Source organism: Diceros bicornis, chromosome 5 (genome assembly GCF_020826845.1).
Source record: "Diceros bicornis minor isolate mBicDic1 chromosome 5, mDicBic1.mat.cur, whole genome shotgun sequence".
NCBI lineage: Eukaryota > Metazoa > Chordata > Mammalia > Perissodactyla > Rhinocerotidae > Diceros > Diceros bicornis.
This window is the reverse complement of record NC_080744.1, coordinates 51,786,788-51,807,315: the sequence shown is the minus strand read 5'-3', so window position 1 is coordinate 51,807,315 and position 20,528 is coordinate 51,786,788. Positions and strand designations below refer to the sequence as shown.

Sequence of the window (20,528 nt, the reverse complement as noted above, 5' to 3'; positions counted from 1 at the left end):
GGCTGGGGGGGTGAGGGGAATAGTGAGTGACTACTAACAGGTATGGGGTTTCTTTTGGGGGGTGATAAAAATGTTCTGTAATGTTGAAAACTTAAGTGCACACAAAGTGTGCACATGGATGTTTATAGCAGCCTTATTCATAATTGCCAAAACTTGTAAGCAACCAAGATATCCTTCAGTAGGTGAATGGATAAATAATCAAGACAATAGAATATTATTCATCACTAAAAGAAGGGAGCTATCAAGCCATGAAATGACATGGAGGAATCTTAAATGCATATTACTAAGTGAAAGAAGCCAATCTGAAAAGGCTACATACTGGATGATTCCAACTATATGACATTCTGGAAAAGGGAAGACTATAGAGATAGTAAAAAGATCAGTGGTTGACAGGGATTTGGGGGAGGGAGGGATGAATTGGTGGAGCATAGAGGATTTTTAGGGCAGTGAAACTATTCTGTGTGGTACTATAATCGTGGAAATATGTCATTATGCATTTTTCAAAACCCGTAGAATGTACAACACCAAAAGTGAATTCTAATATAAACATTGGACTTTGGGTGATAATGACATGTCAGTGTAGGTTTATTGATTGTTAAAAATGTACCACTCTGATGCAGCATGTTGATAGTGAGAGAGGCTATGTATGTGTGTGGGCAGAGGGTATATGGGAACTCTGTACTTTCTGCTAAATTTTGCTGTGAACCCAAAACTGCTTCAAAAAATAGTCTTATTTTTTAAAAAAAGTTCTGGAACTAGATAGTGGTGACGGTTACACAGCATTGTGAATACTGTATGAAAAACCACTGAGTTTGAGATTGGATTTTTTCACTCAGCATGATTCCTAGAGATTCATCCAGGTTGCTGCTCATATCAATACTTCATTCTTTTGTTGCTGAGTAGTATTCCATGGTATGGGTGTACCACAGTTCATTTGACCATTCACCTGCTGAAGGGTATCTGGGTATTTCCAGTATTGGTAGTTTGAATAAATGTGCTGTAAACATTTGGGTACAGATTTTTAAATAAACATAAGTTTACATTTCTCTGGGATAAATGCTTAAGAGTACAATTGTTGAGTTGTATGGTAATTGCATGTTAGCTTTATAACAAACTACCAACTGTTTTCCAGAGTGGCAGGGTCATTTTGCATTCCCACCTAGCAATGTGTGAGTAATGCAGTTTCTCACTAGAATTTGGTTTTGCTACCGTTTTTTATTTTAGCCATTCTAATAAGTATGTAGTGATATATTATTGTAGTTTAACTTCCATTACCTGATGGCTGATGATGTAGAACATCTTTTCGCGTGCATATTCTTTTCTAAATACAGAATTTAATCAAGCTTCTAGATCTTTCTACCATTTTACAGGAAATATAAAATAAAAACAAATTAAATGATATCATGGGGAAGCAATCATTAAATTTGGAATGTGGGACATTCTATAGGACATATGTCCTAATTTCTACAACAAATCAATGGCTTGGAAAAAAAAGTGTGTGGAGGGGTGACTGATACAGAATAAAAGAGACTTAAGAGAAATAATGACTAGATGCAATTTGTGGACCTTGCTTGGGTTTTGATTTGAACAACACCCCCCTCCCCGCCAGGCAAAAAAAAGCATCTTTGAGACAATTGGAGAAAGCTGAATATGGAGTAGGTATTAGACCTTATTAAGGAATTATTGTTAATTTATTTAGACATGTTAATAGCATAGTTGTTATATAAGAAGAAATTCTCATCAGGTGGAGATCAATACTGAATTATTTGCATGGTAATGACATATCCATGATTTGTTTTTAAAATACTCTAGCCAAAAAAAAAAGAAGAAGGTGAGAGTAGAGTGGAGGAGTAGAGAACAAAGATGGGCAAAATACTGATAACTGTTAGAGATGAGTGATGGCCACCTGAGTGTGTATTTTAATATTATACTTCTTACTCTTGATAATGTTTAAAATTTTCCATGATAAAATGTTCAGAAAAGTGTTTATTTAAATAACATTTTGTATTTTAAAATAAAACAGGTAGTTGATTGTTGCTCTGAAGGCACTTGCAGTTTTCTGTTAAAAAAAAAATTCAAGCTTGATGGAAAAAAAAAAATCTGATTCTGGTGGACAAATAACTAAAAATTTTTTTTTAATTCAGGCAGAAGAAAACAGAAGATTGAGGGAACTCCAGCTTGAACAAGAAGAAAAATTGGCTATGGAATTGGCAAAAATAAAACATGAAAGTCTAAAGGATGAAAAGATGAGGCAACAAGTAAGAGAAAACAGGTATCTTGGTTTCTATAAATTTCATTTATTTAGTCTTTATCTTTAAACTTTTCTGTAATGCTTAGCACCTAAGAGTGAAATTTCTTTATATCATTGCACTTGGTTAATATTTTGCCTGGAAATACTTATTGCTTTAAATCCTATATATATTCATTTGAGAAAAGAAGTTGTATTCATAGAAGTAAAGTGTTAATATTTAGGGTGAAAATAAATATCAATTCCCTCTGCTCTTTCCTCTAAACATAATTTTTAAATGACCTCTTATAAGAAATAGACTCATGAATCCTACTCCTAAGAGGAAACTTAGGTAATACCTAATTTAATTTTATACCCCGATGTAAATTTCCTACAGTATTTCTGTAACCACAGTCAAGCTGTGGTTCAACACCTCTAGTGAATGCAATAGGAACTTTCTTTTCATTCAGCCCTAACTCTGAATAATCTTTTTTCCCCCTATTGTTTCAAAATTAATTTCCTTGTAACTTCCATGCATTTATCTCAGTTCTGCTATCTGATGAAAAAAAACCAAAAACTGAATAAATTTAGTTCCTCTTTAGGACATCCTTTCATATTTATGAATCCACTAACTGTTTTTTTCTGTAAGTTAAATATCCCTCATTCCTTCATTTGTTCCTCCTATAACATAGTTTCAAGCTTCTTCACCATCCTGGCTGTCTTCTGTAGATGTAATTTAGATTATTGGTGTTCCTTAACAAAATATTGCCCCCACAAGTATGTATAATACTTTTGGGTACTGCTTGGTACCCCTGATAGTGGAACTATTAACCAAATTGTTCTAGAATATGTTTCTTATGTTGCCTAAGATCGAATTACTTTTAGGGGCAGCCATGTCGCACTGTTGATTAAAACTCAGGGCTAACTAAATGTCCACCCTGTACTTATGTACTTAAATATATTGTAAATTTACTTTGATAGTTGTTACATTTTATCTTAACTGAGCAAGACTTCTATAGAATATTATATGACCCATGGATGAGCCTTAGGAGTTTTGAGCCTCATTAAATTATATGTTTGGCAAATGTACCCACGTGTATTTTTCTGGGTCTAGAACTTTTATCAAATTCTCTAAGGGATTACTAATTTTTAAAAAAGATTTAGAATTACTGCTCATGTGTTCATATTTTTCTAGTCTCAAACTGTTTTTGGACCTTAATTCTCCAATCATTGTTAGCTGTCACTCATAGTTTTGTATTATCATCGTGTCTTTGTCTAATTCACTGATATAAGAATTAGATAGAGGAACTTGCCACTTCTAGCAATTGCAGACTAGGTGATTAAGATAAATGCTCCCTCTGAGAACAGAATATCTGGAGAAAATAAAAATAAGATCTGGGAGAGGAAGGAAGCCACAATGACGAGCCTGGCTTTTGTAGCTGCGTTTGTCCTGGAGGTTTCTGCTGATTCCAGAAGTATGGTTGAGAGTTAAGAAGTGAAGCAGTTTGGCCTATAAGCATATGCAGGGTGTTCAACATCATTCTACAAGCTGTGCACTTAAGATTTGTGCACGTCAGTATATGTTTTACTTCAAGAATACAGAATTTAATTAGATTTTATTAGCTAGAGACAGATGAAGAGATAATATGTGAACAGGTTAGTGGAAAATATCCAGAATAAAGCACGGAGAGACACAAGGATAAAAAAATACAGACGAGAACTTAAAGAGATATGGGCTATGGTGGCAAGTTCTAACAGATGTATAATTTTCGTCCTGGTAGAGGAAATGAAAGAGGATGATGCAAAAGAAGTATTTGAAGAGATACTGACCAAGAATTTCCAAAAATGATAAAAGACATCAAGCCACAGGTCAAAACACAATAGATAATGAAAACTACACCTATACTCATCTTTGTCAAACTTTTGAAATCCAATAATAGAGAAAATCATAAAAATCACAAAAGTAGCCACACACAAAAGACTGTTACCTTCAAAGGAGCAACAATAAGAAGTATGACTGAATTTTGGGCAGTAACAGTGGAATAGAAGACAGTGGATTTAAAGGGCTAAAAGAAAATAAGAACCCATCTAGAATTCTATAGCTTGTGAAAATTTTCTTAAAACTTAAGGCAAAAGTCATTCAGTTGAGTACTTTTCCAAATGGAGTATGCTGTCTCTCAGCAGTGTCAAAACTGCTAAGAGTTTTCTATTTTGTGCATAAGCCATGGTAAAATTTTGACTGACATGCAGAAACAGACCATTTTTCTGATCAGTGTATTCATCTGCAAATTAGCAGGTCTAAATTCAGGGAAATGTTTGCTGTGGTGCTTAAAATATAACATCAGTAATTCAAAATCACCTATGATAAAATTAGGCTCTTTAAATGTAAAAGAAATTAATTTTTAAAACCCAGGGTAAATTTTTAAAAATCACTGAAATTTATTTTGAAGATAATTGTTTGAGTTCAGAAGTCTGAGACACTTTTATTTGATTTTAAACACATTTTTTAATCCAAGAAAATACTTAAAAGACAATTTAATTTTATCACTGCTTTTAACTAGAGTTTGGAAACTCACTGCCTATTTTCAGAAATTCTATCTTAATTATAGCACTAATCAATAATTATAATTAATTGTAAAATTATTTACAATTATTATAATCAATTTTATAATTATATAATTAATAGTTATTACATAATTAGCAACTATATATTTATCACATAGTTAGTACATAGCTTTATGAAAGCAAAAACAAGTACCTGTTATATAATTTGTATTTAAGTTCAGCAAAAACTAGCTCAAAGAAGAGACAGTCTTCCCTTGTTAAATGTATAGCCAGTTCCTTGCTGATGCCAGTAAAATTATATTCCAGGACTGATAATCAGGATGTTAATTATTAAAATAAAGTACATGAGATGGATTAAAGAATAACATTTTCAGACAAACAAAAACAGAGAACTGATCACCAATAACCCTGAATTAAAGGAAATACTAGCAGTTGTTCTTCAGGTAGAAGAATAAAAATGATCCCAACATTAATTTCAGAACTTGAGGAAGGTAAATGTGTAGTAAATGTAGGTGAAATTTGAATGTGTGAATCATTTATTGTAATGTCTTTTGGGATTTAAAATATATAAAGAGTTAAAAATATGACAAACTACAACAAAAGTGAGATAGGAATTAATTATAGTAAAGTGGTCAAGAATCTTATTGTCTAATAAAAAGATCGACAAATTTTATTAGACTTGAAACAAACGTTGTAATCTCTATAATGAAAATTTGGAAAAGAATATATAATTAACAAATTAGTAGAGGATAAAATGTGATAATAAGAAATGATGAATCTAAAAAGGGACGGTGCAGAAAAGCATTAACATAGCAGGCCTGAGACTGATATCCTTAGAAAGTCCTGCTGGCAAATTTGGTCCTTGGCTGGCCTCTGGAAACTTGGATTCAGAAGGTTCCCACCCCTCTATGATAAGAGTGCCTATACTGTTAGGAAAAACAGTATAGTTTATGCTGAACTCCTGTTTTCCTTCTGGGAGTCTAGAATTTTGGTATGTGCTAGGAAGAGGGTGCCTACATGACCAGCCCCTAATAAAAACTCTGGGCCCTAAGTCTCTGGTGAGCTTTCCTGGTAGACATTTCACACATGTAGTCACAACTCATTGCTGGGGAATTAAGTGTGTCCTGCGTGACTCCTCTAGGAGAGGACTTTTGGAAACTTGCAGCTGGTTTCCTCTGGACTTCGCCCCATGTGCCTTTTTCTCTTGCCCGTTTTGCTCTGTATTTCACTGTGGTAAATCATAGCCATGAGTATGACTATACACCAAGTCCCGTGAGTCCTCCTAGTGAATGATTGAACCTGAGGAGGTGGTTTTGGAGACTCCCAACATAGAGGCAAAAGAAAAGAGAACATAGAACAGGTATGACCAATAGGAAGAAAATACTAAGATTACAAATTTAAACCCAACTATATTAATAGTTATATAAGTAAACATATTTGAACCATTTACCAAAATAGACCATATGTTATGCCAGAACAAATCAACAGATTTCCAAAGCATTTAATTCATACATAGTATATTCTCTGACCACAGTGGAATTAAACTAGATATAGTAACAAGATAACTAGACAATCTTTGTATGTTTAGATATTTTAAAATGTACTTGTAAATAACCCTTAGGCCAAAGAAGTAATCAAAATTGAAATTAGAAAATATTTTTAACTGAGTGATAATGAAAACATCACATAGTAAAAGCTGTAAGATTGGAGCGACATCAGCAAAATGGTGGGGTAGGCAGCCCCAAACTCCTGCTCGCATCAATCAAAACTCAAGTAGAAACTGTTGAACCCACTGTGTAAGACCTCTGAACAACAGTCAAAGGTTTATAGCAACCAAGTGAATGCTGAAACAAGAAAAAGACAACTTAGAAATGGTAGCAAACATCTGTGATGTTTTTACTTGTCCTTGCCCATCCCTCCCAGCTCTGAGGCAGTCTTGAAGGCAGCAGCCCATGTTGTGAGTATTAGTCCCTGGTTCTGGAGGGAGCAGATCTTATTCACAAATTATTGTGTATGTATATTCTGACCTACCTGGGAGCTACCTGAAAGACTGACGCAAGGTGCTCATCTCTGTTTCGCCTAATTCAGAACTCCCTCAGTCCAGAAAAGCAAATTGTATCTCTGATAAGGATTTAATACCCAGAATACATAAAGGATTCCTACAATTCAACAACAAAAGATAAACAACTCAATTAAAAAATGGGCAGAGTACTTAGAGATTTCTCCAAAGAAGGTAGATAATGGGCAATAAGCACATGAAAAAATAGTCAACATCATTAGTCATTAGGGAAATGTAAATCAAAACCACAGCAAGATACCATTTCATATCTGCTCGGATAGCTGTAATAAAAACAATGGGAAAAAAGTGTTGGTGAAGATGTGGACAAATTGGAACCCTCAGACATTGTTGGTCGGAATGTAAAATGGTGCAAGCACTGTGGAAAACAGTTTGGTTATTCCTCAAAAAGTTAAACATAGAATTACCATGATCCAGCAATTCCACCTCTAGGTATATACACAAAAGAATTGAAAACTGGGACTAAATCAGATACTTGTATGCTAATGTTCAATGCAGCATTATTCATAGTAGCCAAAAGGTAGAAACTACCCAAGTGTCCATCAACAGATGAGTAGATAAACAAACTGTGGTATATACATACAATGGAATATCATTTGGTTCTAAAAGGAAATGAAGTTCTGATACATGCTACAATATGGCTGAACCTTGAAAGCATTATTCTAGGTGAAGTAAGCCAGAAACAAAAGGACAAATACTTGCGCTTATATGAAATATCTAGAACAGGCAAATTTATGAGACAAAAAGTAAATCAGAGGTCAACAGGGGCTAGGGGAAGGGAGGAATAGTGAGTTACTGCTTAAATGGGTACAACATTTCTGTTTGGGGTATGAGAAAATTTTGGAAATGGTCTTGATTGTTGCAGAACATTGTGAATATAATTAACACCACTGAATTATACACTTAAAAATGGTTAAAATGGCAAATTTTTGTTATATATACTTTACCACAATAAAAACAGTTATGGGGGAACTGGCCTGGTGGCATAGTGGTTAAATTTGTGCACTCTCCTTTGGCAACCTGGGGTTCGCAGGTTTGGATCCTGGGCGTGGACCTACACACCACTCATCAAGCCATGCTGTGGAGGCGTCCCACATACAAAATGGAGGAAGATGGGCATGGATGTTAGCTCAGGGACAATCTTCCTCACCAAAACAATAACAATAAAACAGTTATAAGATTTTTAAAAACCCAAAACTTATGGGGTGTAGCTAAAGCTGTCCTTTGAGGGTAATTTATAATCTGAAATGACTATGAGAAAAGAAGACTCCATGTGGAATTATTAGAAAACAAAGAAAAAATTCCCATCTGGAATGATTTAAAAAAATGTAGGAGGAGGACAATAATAAAGATGAGTAGAAATGAGCGAATTAGAATATAAATATAAAGTAGATTCAACAAAGCCAAGAATCGTGCCTCTAAAAAGGCTAATAAAATTTATAACCCCTGGCAAGAATGATAAAATGCACAAATAACCAATTTTAGGAATGGATAATGGGATATCACTGTAGATTGTACAACTGTTTACTAGATCATAGGATGTTGTGAACAATTTTATATAAATAAATTTGAAAATTTAGATAAAATAAATTACTAAATAGCACATTTTACCAAAGGGACTGGTACTAGTAGAAATAGAAAACTGAATCTTCCTATAACTTGTAAAGATGTTGCATCTATAATTAACCTTGTCCACAAAGAAGCCTAGGTGGACTAGGTGGCTAGGTGGTTGATTGGTAAATTTTACCAAACAGTCAAAAAAGAAGAAACACCAATTTTACATAGTTTTGCAGAGTGGGAAATGAGGGAATACTTCCCAAATTATTTTAATCAGATCAGTAACTGAACAGGACAAGAAAATTATAGACTAATCTTTCTCATGGATTTAGCTATTGTAATCTGAAATATATTAGTATCAAATCCAGTGGTATGTGGGAAAGATAATACATCTGACCAAATTTAATTTATTCCAGGAATGCAAAGTTGGTTTAACATTAGAAAATCAATAAATGTAATTCATCCCATTAACAGAATATAATAGAAAAACCATATGAGCAGAAAAAGCCAGTTGATATAAATCAACATCACTTTATGATTTAAAAAAAGATTATCAAACTAGGAATAAAAGATAATTTACAGTAACGTCATACTTAATGGCAAATGTTAAACACTTTCCCTCTGACATTAAGAAGATAAGGATGCCTGCTATAACAGCTTCTATTAATCATTGTATTGGACACACTAACCAGTGCAATGAGGCAAGAAAAGTAAATGAAAGATGTTAGGATTGGCAGTAAAGAAATAAAACTTTCATTATTCACAGATAATATGATTGTGTATGTATAAAATCCAAAGAATCTACATATAAATTATAAAAATAAGTTTAGCAGTGGTGTTGGATATGAAGTCAATATACAAACATTAATTATATTTCTGTAAATCTGCAACAATTCGCAAATGAAATTTCTTAAATGATTTGTATAAGAGCATGAAAAATAAATACCTAATGAAAGAGGTATAAAACTTCAATAACAAAACAGAAACAAATATAAACCATTACTGACGGACTTTTTAGAAACCTAAATAATTGGAAAGATATACCATGTTTATTGAAGACTCAGTATTGTAAACATGTCAGTACTCTCCAAATTGATTTACAAATTCAGTACAATCCTAATCAGAATCCCAGCCAATTTTGTTTCTTGTGAAGTTTGACAAGCTCACTCAAAAATGTGTATGGAAACGCAAAGTACCAACAATGGCTAAGACAGTCTTTAAGAAGACCAAAATTGGAGACTTCTTCTCCAGGATATGAATATTTATTATAAAGCTACAATAATTAAGGTAGTGTGGTTTTAGCACAAGATAAACAAATGGATCAATGGAATAGAATAGAGCAGTTCTTCTCAACCAGAAAATTTAAGCCATAATGCGCTAAGGCATTCGTTATATGTAATGAATTAATTTATCTTATATGGATCTAAAATAATACCAGCTGTATACTGTCTTTGAGAAAACTAAAAATATAATCACTTAATTTTCTATAAGCCTTAATTCTCTTTTGGAACTCTAGTTGAGGAAGGATAGGATAGAAAATCTAAAAATAGATTCACACATATATGCATACTTTATGAGAAAACTGTCAATGCTGAGCATCGAAATGAAATAGACATTTTTATAAAATTATACTGGATCAATTAGATACCAATATATGCACGAAAATGAATGTGATTTCTACCTCACACCACACACAAAAATCAGTTCCTGAAGGATTGTAGCCTAAAAGTGAACAGTGAAACAACAAAACTTTGAGAGACTAATATAAGAAAAAGTCTTTATGTCTGTAGGGTGGGCAACATTTCTTAAAACATGACACAAAAGTCATTGACAGTGAAGATCAGTGAATTAGAATACTTCTCTTCATCTAAAGAAACCACTGTGAGAGTAACCACAGACTGGAAGGAGATATTTGCAATGCATGTAACCCACAAAAGAGTTGTACCCAGAATATCTGAAGAATGTTTATGCAACAATAAGAAGTAGACAATCCAGTGTAAAAATGGGCAAAAAAAATATTGAACAAGAACTTCACAGAAGATATATAATGACTCAAACATGAAAAGCTTTCAATTCCATTAGTAATAGGGAAATGTAAATTAAAACCTCAATGATATATCACACACCCACAGGAGTAGTTAAAATTTAAAAGAATGACAAGACAAAAAAGTGTTACTGAGGATGTGTCACAGTGGGAGCGGTATTCCTGAGAGTATAAAGCTGTACAAAGCATTGGAAAACTGACATTACCTATTAAATTTGAACACTGTCTACCCTATGACTCAGAAATTTCACTCCTAGTATATATTCAATAGAAATGTGTGCACTTGTCCTTCAAATGAAGGTCATTTATTTGCACCTTGGTTGTTTGGAATTTGATGCACATTTTTTTGTAGAGGCAGCATTATACTTGTGATTGGGTCTGTACATTGGTTCACAACCATTAATAGCCAGCTCCAACAAAAACCTTTGTAAATGTATCTCAACCTCTTAGCTGAGTAGTGTAGACTAACCTAGAAACTTAATCCTCATTTATAACATTATTTTTATGAAAGAAGGCAATCATGTGTCACATATACATTTGCACCTATAACAGTCGGGCAGGGAGGACACGTTACACCGGCAATATCTCTCTTCCCTTACCCCTATGACTGTCTCTTTGTAGGTGTGGGGTACTTGTAAGTTATAATTAGGTGAGTGCCTCTTTGTTCCAGTAAGAATTAAGATGTACATCTCAGTGACATCTAACAACCCTTCCAACTCAGAATTCTCATGTTCTATCACATTCAGGATCAGGATTGGCACATCAACATGAAAAGTTTTGTGTGGCATATTGTTTTCACTAAGGTTAGGGAAGTGATAGATTCAAAAGTAATTCAGAGATTATCTGAGGCCGATCCCCATTTTTTAACAGATAAGTAAACAAGCCCGAGAAGTGAAGCAAACTTGCCCACGGTCACTTTCTTCATCACCATCAAGAAATAGTTACTGTTTATAGAGTGTAACAGGTACTTTTCTAAGCTCTTTATACACATTCATTTGATTCCCACAACTACCCCTTTCACAGATAGCAAAACCGAGGTATAAAATTTGAGTAATTTGCTTAGGTTTAAACCCCTCCACTACAGTTCTTTTCACTTGATAGTATTAGTGGCTGGACAGAAATTTTAACCAACATTGATAAAGCACCTTTTCTGAGCCAGGCACTGGCAAAAAGATTTTTAGTGATGATTATTGAAAATAAAAGTGTTATTTTGTCTAAAAAATGAATTACAATGTCCCATTTCACATGCATTCTGATTTTTCTTTGGATGAAGGGAGAAAGGGGTATTTTTTTCAAAATATTTAAATAATAACAAATATCTTTTACACATTTAGAAAAAAATTCTTTTAAATTTCAGATGTAGATTATTTTTAAAATAGAGAAATATGATCTTCAAATTTAAATTTCTGTCTTTTTTTTAAACAGTATTGAGCTCAGAGAATTGGAGAAGAAATTAAAAGCAGCTTACATGAATAAAGAAAGGGCAGCTCAGATTGCTGAAAAGGATGCCATTAAATATGAGCAAATGGTAATCATGTTTCTGGTCATTATGTTTTTTCTATTTTTAGTTTCATTTAGAAAACCAAAAATAGACCATTCTTTTGAAAATTGTTACGTATTATAAAGAGTTTACACTGCTAGATTTCTCAAATACTTTTATGCTTTTCAGGTCCTTCAGGTATAAGAAATCATGGATTATTTAATATTGAGTCCTGTTTGATTTACTATTAGAGCCTTTCAGAGGCCCAAAGAATTAGGTTGCTGCTTAGAATGAGCAGCTATATTCAGTAACTCCCAGCATTCTTTATGGTCTCTAACTGATTATTCTTTGACAAACCAATACAGTACAAGTTGTTAGCATGATCAGTATATTTTTGAATGTTATTAATGTTTTATTTTTTAAATATTTTAAAAAAGAAACAATTTTATAATTTTAGGTAGGAAACTTTCCTGTTTTATAAACAGCAATCTCTTCTCATAATGTTTCCCTCTCTTTTTATCCCTTTTGCTAACTCCTGACTTACTGCCAAGTTTAGGGCGAGAGTTACTCTCTGGCAAAGGAGTTGCAGACACACTCACCAGTAGTGTTAGTGTAATATAAAAGAGAGTTTATTGAGTTAACACTTAAAAGCAGGGTGCGCTTCATCACTTGAGCTCTCATTGTCACGCAGAAAGGCTAGACATAGATGAAAAGATCTGCGTGCAGTATTACACAGTCTTTTAAATTCCTTCTCCCATGTCTCTGTTATTACGTAGAGCATTTTGGTGGTAGAGTCCCTTTCTCCTAGATCTGTTTCAAAGATGTTATACGGCTGTTAAAGAGAAAGAGGTAGAGGTAAATATCCTGGCTTTTAAAGTTGGCCAGAATATATTATACTTTAAAAAGAAAAAAAGCAGGTTGCAGAAAAAGCAAGTTGGAGAATAACACATATCACAGGCCATTTTTATTTTTAAAAACCTGTACATATATGTATCTGTATATCAACATGTGTGTGTATATATACACGTGTTATATATGGCAATGCACACACATACAATTAGAGGGGTGATATCAAAATACTTAACGAGTGCAGTGCAATGTAGGCATCAAGTAAGAATAGATGCTGGCCACAGCAACACGTGTGTGTGTGCATGTGTGAGTACAGAGACAGGCTAGTGGGCTATACCGCCTGCTATTAACTGTGACAGCCTTAGGTGTGGCAGGTGGTAGGAGAGGATGAGGAGACTTCATTTCCTAAGCCATGTAGGTCTAGTCTACCCTTCCAAAAATGAAGTAGAACATAAACAATGTACTATTTGACTAGTAGTTTGCAGTTTTAATTATCCTAATAATTGTGGTTATTCAAGGCAATTGAAGACATTTTAATCTGACTCCTGAAAGAATTGTTTTCTAAATAAAACTGATCCACAAAAATTAAAGTCAAATACTCCTAGGACTTGCCTAGCTGTCAGGATATCTAGGTGCTAGTTTTGCCTCTGTCTCTCCAAGCCTTAGTTTTCTGTGAGATGAGAACATTGTATTCCTGTGTGATAATCTGTACATACTTGGTTTTGTCATTTCATATTTTTTCTAAAGAACCTAGCATAACATGTGCTAAGAAAACAGAAACAAAGAAAGGATTTTGGTTAAGTCATATTAACAGTGTATATGTCACAGGCATCACTTAGACCAGGAATGGCATTTAGCACTCATTTAATCTGCTGCTGCTTTTATGTGTGATGCTGCTGACTATTTTAGCATTTGGGATGTGATTATAATGGTAAAGGGCAATTTTTTAAATTGCCCCAATATATTTATTTTAAAACTTATTTTGTTAAATGATTTCAAAATGCTCAAAACAAATAAGAGGTTTAACCCATTCAAGAAGCAAGACTGTCTCTAACTCAGAAGGAATGGTCTGGAATGAGTGCATTAAAAGCTGCAGAAGACTTTGGCACAGTGACATACGTGACCCTTTTAAGTTAAAGTAATTACAAAGGGCCTTTAATACATGAGAAAGGGGAGATTTCAAAGGCCAGTGGCAAGAAAGAAAGTTTAGGCTGGGAGAAACTTAAGAGTTTCTCAGAGCTATTTAACAGCAGACCTGTGCGAGCAAGATACACCATCCTTACTCTAAATAGCAGATACACAATGGAGCTAAAAATTGTGAAAATTGCCTATGTCAACTTTTAAATATAAGAAAAAGATGATTACTGCTTTGGCAGTTAACATAGTTAGGTTATTAATAAAGTACTTCTAATTTTACTTTCTGTTTTTCAAATGTGGAGTTATTAATTACCCTTTCATGTATTGCCCTGAGAGAGCTACTTGAACGAATGGGAAGGCCTCTTTAGGGTCTGACTCATCATCCACACACTTCAGGTGACAGTGACTTACCTTTGCTTGTTACCTAGACAGATGAAAATATTTTATGTAACAGGCTTTATAATATTCAATTACATCTGTTTAAAATATTCTATCATACTATGCTCAAATTTGAAAATGGAAAGATGAATTTTCTTTCAATAACAGAAACGTGATGCTGAAATAGCCAAATCCATGATGGAAGAACACGAGAGACTGATGAAGGAAGAGAATGCTGCAGAGGACAGACGAAATCAAGTAAAAGCACAGTACTATCATGACTTAGAGAAACAACTTGAAGAACAAGAAAAAAAGAAGCAGGAAGCTTATGAGCAGTTGCTAAAAGAGAAACTCATGATTGATGAAATTGTTAGGAAAATCTATGAAGAAGATCAGTTGTAAGTTGATCTCAACTTTCTTACATGCCTAAACATTTACGGTTAGATTGATCCCAGGCTTGTTGTGAAGAGGTAAAGTACCTAACCAGCATCAACACACAGTAAGTCGTCAGTAAATGTTGTGGTCACATACACTGAGACCAACTCTTATTATCTTTGTCAGCATGATAATTAATTATCTGATAATTAATAAATGCTTATTAAGTGACAAGGACTAAACCTTTGTTTTTCTTAAATATGCCCATATCATATGTCAGAGGACTTGTTTTCTGATGAATTTCTTTGGTAGACAGCTGAAGTAGAGTGCTGTGAGGCTTATGTAAACAGGGTGTAGCCTTTCTGAAATAAGATGCACACAACTTCATTAATAGGTTAGAGAAGAGGCATAGTAATATTTTACTCAGAGAAAATTCATACCTGTCATATGTAGTGGCACATAGTAGACACTCAAATGTTTGTTGCATGAATGAATGAACAAACTGTAAATAGGAAAGCCATTTTTCTCCACATTACTATCAGTTGAAGGAACTGACATTTTTCGATATTATTTCTGTTACTATAAAATTGCACTCACTATTGCTTTTTAGAGAAAGACAACAAAAGTTAGAAAAAATGAATGCAACTCGAAGGTATATAGAAGAGTTTCAGAAAGAGCAGGCTCTCTGGAGAAAAAAGAAACGTGAGGAGATGGAAGAAGAAAACAGAAAAATCATTGAGTTTGCCAACATGCAGCAACAAAGAGAAGAAGATCGGATGGCAAAAGTTCAAGAAAATGAAGGAAAAAGGCAACAACTTCAGAATATGGTATTAAAATAACCACTTTAACATTGGAGAAATTCTGAAATATTTTTATGAAATATTTGCTATAGAATTTGGTTCCTAAAAATGTTTGTGTGTTTTTTAAAAACTTGAACAGCTGACTCAGAAACTGGAAGAAATGCTGAGGCAACGTGAAGATTTGGAACAAGTGCGACAAGAATTATACCAGGAAGAACAAGCTGAAATACATAAGAGGAAGCTAAAAGTAAGTTTTGAAAATTGACAAAATGATTAACATAAAGAAGAATATCATTTTAAGATGAAGCAGTAGAAAGATAGATTTAAACCCAACCATATTGATAATTACATTATATGTAAATGGTGTAAATACTAATATTGATAAACATCCAATATGGATGAGAGAAAGCTTTTACTCTGGAAAAATGTATTGAAAAAGAAACAAGTAAAAACAAAATTGATGGAATAAAGGGTCTGTAAAGAGAGATTAGAAAAATAGTGAAAGATTATTCAATTTTATACTAATAAAATGTAAAAATCTCGATGGCATAATTGCCTGAGTTAAAAATATAGTGATTTCAAAAAATGTAGAAAGATCAGACAAAATAAGATTATTAAGAATATTTCCTATATCAAAAGACTTTTGTGCCCTGCCTCACATCCTCTCAGCCTCACCTCTGATTCAGTGACAGCTGTGGAGAACAGTTAATGAGGGCTCAGACTGACTGTACTGACACTTCAGTCAAGTGTGGGGCTGGGGGTGGGGGCAGGAAGTTAACATCCTCTGGGGCATCCCTCAGCCAACAGTGGACAGAAATTAAGGGATAAATGCTTCTTCCTGTCAGCCTTCAGGAAAGTCCTGAAAGGCGCTCCATGCGTTCGTCACAAGGTCCTGGCAGGATTAAGCCTCAGTTGCCCACGGCGGTAACCAGCTCAGAGATGCACCCTTGTGTTGGCTTTTCTTCCTTTCCTGTTTCACACTGCTTGTCCCTCACTGCTGCTTCCTGAGATTACCTCCCTGATAAAGTATCTATATTCAAGTCCTTGTTTAAGGCTCTGCTTTCAGAGGAGAACCCAGACTAAGATACCTCTAAAAGTTTCCAGACTCAGAGTAGTGTACAGCAAATTATTTCAAACCTTCAGTGAACAGCTATTTCTCACACCACATAATGGGTTTTAGAACATAGAAAAGGATAGAAAACTATGCAGTTCATATTATATAACTATATAATCCTGATCCAGACGTATCAAAGAATACATGAACACTTTTCTAGTTGAAAAAAGATGTTTTGTTTAATATACATTTTATTTTGCCAAACTCTTCCCTGTTTTTTAGCCAGATATCTTCACCATTGGAATAACTAAAATTTGCATGGGAGATGGATGCCAGCAAATGTCAGCAGTTCATTTGGTTCATTCAATATGTACTAAATTTCTGTGTGCAAAGTATTATAAGCTCTGGAGGAATTCAAAGCTGAGACAGTATCTCTGCCTTCAGTGAGCCTTTTACTTCTATATAATACATGGCAAATGAACACAAACTACATATAAAAACACCATATGCCCAGCATCCCAAAGAAAAATAAGATATGCACTCTAGGAATTTATTTATAGGAGATAAGGCATGTACGTATGAAATAAAATTAAATGATGGAAAAATTAAATGGCATAAGAGGCCAAAAAGAGAGGTAAGTATTGGTTAGAGTGATTAGAGAAGACTGGATGAGGTAGGATTTGAAAAGGGATTAGATAGGGATAAGAGAAGAAAAAGAGGTTGGCTAAGGGTGTAATGCACAAAGTTGCTATGGCTGATACTGCAGATTGGCTCACTTAAAACTCACCCCTACCCCCTTTTAGAAGCATTTGTCTTACTTTATTATAAAAACTATAGTTAAAACTACATTTCTCTTCTTTTAGCTAGAATTCTTCATATGACCTAGGTTATCTCCAGCAGTTATCTTCCCCCGTTCAAGGTGCGAAGATAGAAGTGAGCAAATGAGGTAGCAGCCACACCAGAAGATCAGGTCATTGCGGGTAGCTTTGGTAGAGTCACCATCATGGGATTTGAGCAGTTGGATGGTTCCCTGGCCTTCCTGGAAGTTCTGTGTGCCCCTCAATGACCTGTGTGTTATAGTGTGTTATCTATAAGTAAGAAACCTGACCCCAGAGCTGTTGTTAAGGTGATATTTTGAATGCCTTAAAGATACTGACCTGCCTGGAGGTTGTGTTAGAATTGGGCAAGGTCAGTTAGATAAGAGAAGGATTTAAAATTTACATCAGTCCTAATTGAATAGACTAGATGATAAAACAAACATAGTAAAATGTTATTTGTAGAATCTAGGTGTTAGGTATATGGGTCATCACTGTAAAATTCTTTCTATTTTTTGGTTATGTTTGAAATTTTTCATAATGTTGGGAAAATTAAAGCTTGTAGGAAAGGACTTTAACTGCTCCTAGTAAATTTGAATTTCCCTGACAAACTTCTGATTCTCATTCCTAGATTATTGTTCTGAAAAATACTTGTCAATGACGTGAACAAGTTTCAGGCAAGATTTCTAGAATGATTCATAATTGATACAAATCACACAGACCACAGACTTAACAAACTCAGGGGTGGAAAAAAATTTTTATATCAGCTCTTTTCAAAGTAGTTATGTGTTAATTCTGAGTACAGAAACAAGATGATATATACAGATTAAAATTTAAAATAAGTAAAAGAAAGCAATCCACAGGTAACATGTCCTTTATCCAACGAGTTTTAAAAGGATGGGGCAAAGTGTTACCTTGAAAAGGCTTAATTTTTTGGTTTTATTGCATCTTGTAACACTAAGCTTATCCAAACTCTCTCCTACCCTTTATAAATCTGCTGTAAAGAAACAGTTACTGAATTAACTTTCATTTGTATTGTTGTTTAGGAAGAAGCAGAAGAGAAATTGAGAAAGCAAAACGAGTTGAAACAAAATTTTATAGAACAAATGGCCTTGAAAGAACTGGTACTACAGGCTGCAAAAGAGGAAGAGGAGATCTTTAGAAAAGCTATGCTGGCTAAACTTGCTGAGGATGATCGAATAGAATTAATGAACGCTCAGAAACAGAGAATGAAGCAACTAGAACACAGGAGGGCTGTGGAAAAACTTATTGAGGAGCGTCGCAACCAGTTCCTTGCAGACAAAGTAAGAAAAAGTGTTTTTGGGTTTTTTTTGGTCATTATCATTGAACAGCAATCAGCTCATCTGTACATCCACTAAACATTTAACAGAACCTTTTATGTGCCAGATAACGTTAGATGTCTGTTTACTAATCATATGATATATAAATTTTCTGACCAATCATTAATTACCATATCTAGAAAATATTTATTGATGCTTTCTATGTGCTGGTTGGTGTTAAGCACATAAAGATAAATATGACTAAGTCCATGTTATCTATGAGTTTATGGTCTTGATTAAGAAAAATATATAAAAACAATGATTATATAATAATATTTGTCAAGTGCGTGTGATAATTATACAGGTATTATGGACATCTTGGTATGGCAGAGAGGAGACAGATCATGAATGCCTTGGATGCTATTTTCTGTAGCCTGAATCTTGGTTAAAGACAGCATATTCACTCAGTCACCAACCATATGACTTTGGAATAATTTCTGGATTTTTCCCCTTTCTTACCTAATAAGTTTTAGTCAGCCACCAAATCATATTGATGCCACCTCAGCAATAACTCTTAAATCCAGTTTCTCTTCTTCATAACTTAGTTCAGACGTTCAATACTGTTCCTGTGGACTACTGAAATTAGTTTCTGACTGGTCTCCGTGTGACTCCAGTCCATCTGCCACCAGTTACCATGGTTTAAAAAAATCTCATTATGTCCTCCTCCTGCTTAAACCTAAGTGGATTCCTACAGGATAAAATCCCAATTTGATATAAACCAGTCGTGATCTACTCTTAGATCTCAGATAATGATCTATAAAAGCACCTAGCATTTTGCCTGGCAAGTGGTAAATACTTAAATGTTTGCTGAATCAACGAAGGTGATCAACAGTGTCAGGAGAGTAATCAAGGAGGCTGAAAATAAAAAGGCTTTTGAAATTGACTGCAAGGCTTTGAATACTCCTTGCTTAGAAAGAGGGAGAACCAGGGACTAACTGTCCTATCTCATGGATTACAGAGCTAATCAGAAAGTTCCTGGAAAAGTTAGCAAGACAACTACAAATGGAAATCAGATAAAACTACCTAATGCATAGATATTTTACAAACAATTTATGTCTTAATTTTTTTTTTTTTTAATTGTAAAAGTTCCCAATACGAAGCTGTGGGCTTAGCTTGAAGTGTTAGTGAACTGGGTCACATTTTTTTTCTGGCCCCAGGGCAAGGATGGGTTTTCATGATCATGGAACTCATTAATCCATTCCATTACACAATCCCATAAGGCTCTGTTTTTTTAGATTTCAGAGATATTCCTAAATAGGTATCTATAATTCTGTTTACCTTTAAAAAATCATATAGTTAGACAAAATCTGAAACTCCCCAGAAGGTATGTCCTACCACCAGAATTCAGAATTTGTCCTAAATGGACAAATTGGTTTCATACCTTTCTAAACTATTTACCCTATTTTACTATAAAAATGTTTTTTAGGATAAACATTTAATGTGGTCTACCACATCGTAAGAAGGGAAATCCTGTTATTATACCCGAATTGGAGACCATATATCATTGGACAAAGATCTAACAAGTGAGCTTTCCCTACAACATTGCAGAAATTTCTTGCATCTCCCTTTTATAAGGAATAGATCAATTAGGATTAGGTTTGACTACAAGTACAGAGTTTCAAATTAACAATGACTTAGTAGTTTACTATTATTCTCTCAGATAAAAGTCTAGAGATGGGCAATTTTGGGCTCAAATGGAGGCTTTATTCATAGTCTTCAGGAACCCAGGCTCCTTCTGGCTTTTCACTATGGCTTCTGTCGGGTATAGCCTTCATCTTCATGGTCTAAACTGGATCTTCAGCCTTCATATCCATGTTTCAAGCAGCAGAT

At 34.2% G+C, this 20,528-nt stretch overlaps 1 protein-coding gene across 1 annotated transcript in view; it reads left to right on the top strand.

Moving 5' to 3' along the window:
- MNS1 (meiosis specific nuclear structural 1) overlaps positions 1–20,528 on the top strand; it is a 32,941-nt gene that overhangs the window by 8,870 nt on the left and 3,543 nt on the right. Inside the window, exons 3-8 of the mRNA XM_058541648.1 lie at positions 2,145–2,272; positions 11,896–11,998; positions 14,483–14,712; positions 15,300–15,516; positions 15,629–15,736; positions 18,405–18,662. Of these exons, the coding sequence (XP_058397631.1) occupies positions 2,145–2,272; positions 11,896–11,998; positions 14,483–14,712; positions 15,300–15,516; positions 15,629–15,736; positions 18,405–18,662 (1,044 nt within the window). The remainder of the gene's footprint in view (positions 1–2,144; positions 2,273–11,895; positions 11,999–14,482; positions 14,713–15,299; positions 15,517–15,628; positions 15,737–18,404; positions 18,663–20,528) is intronic.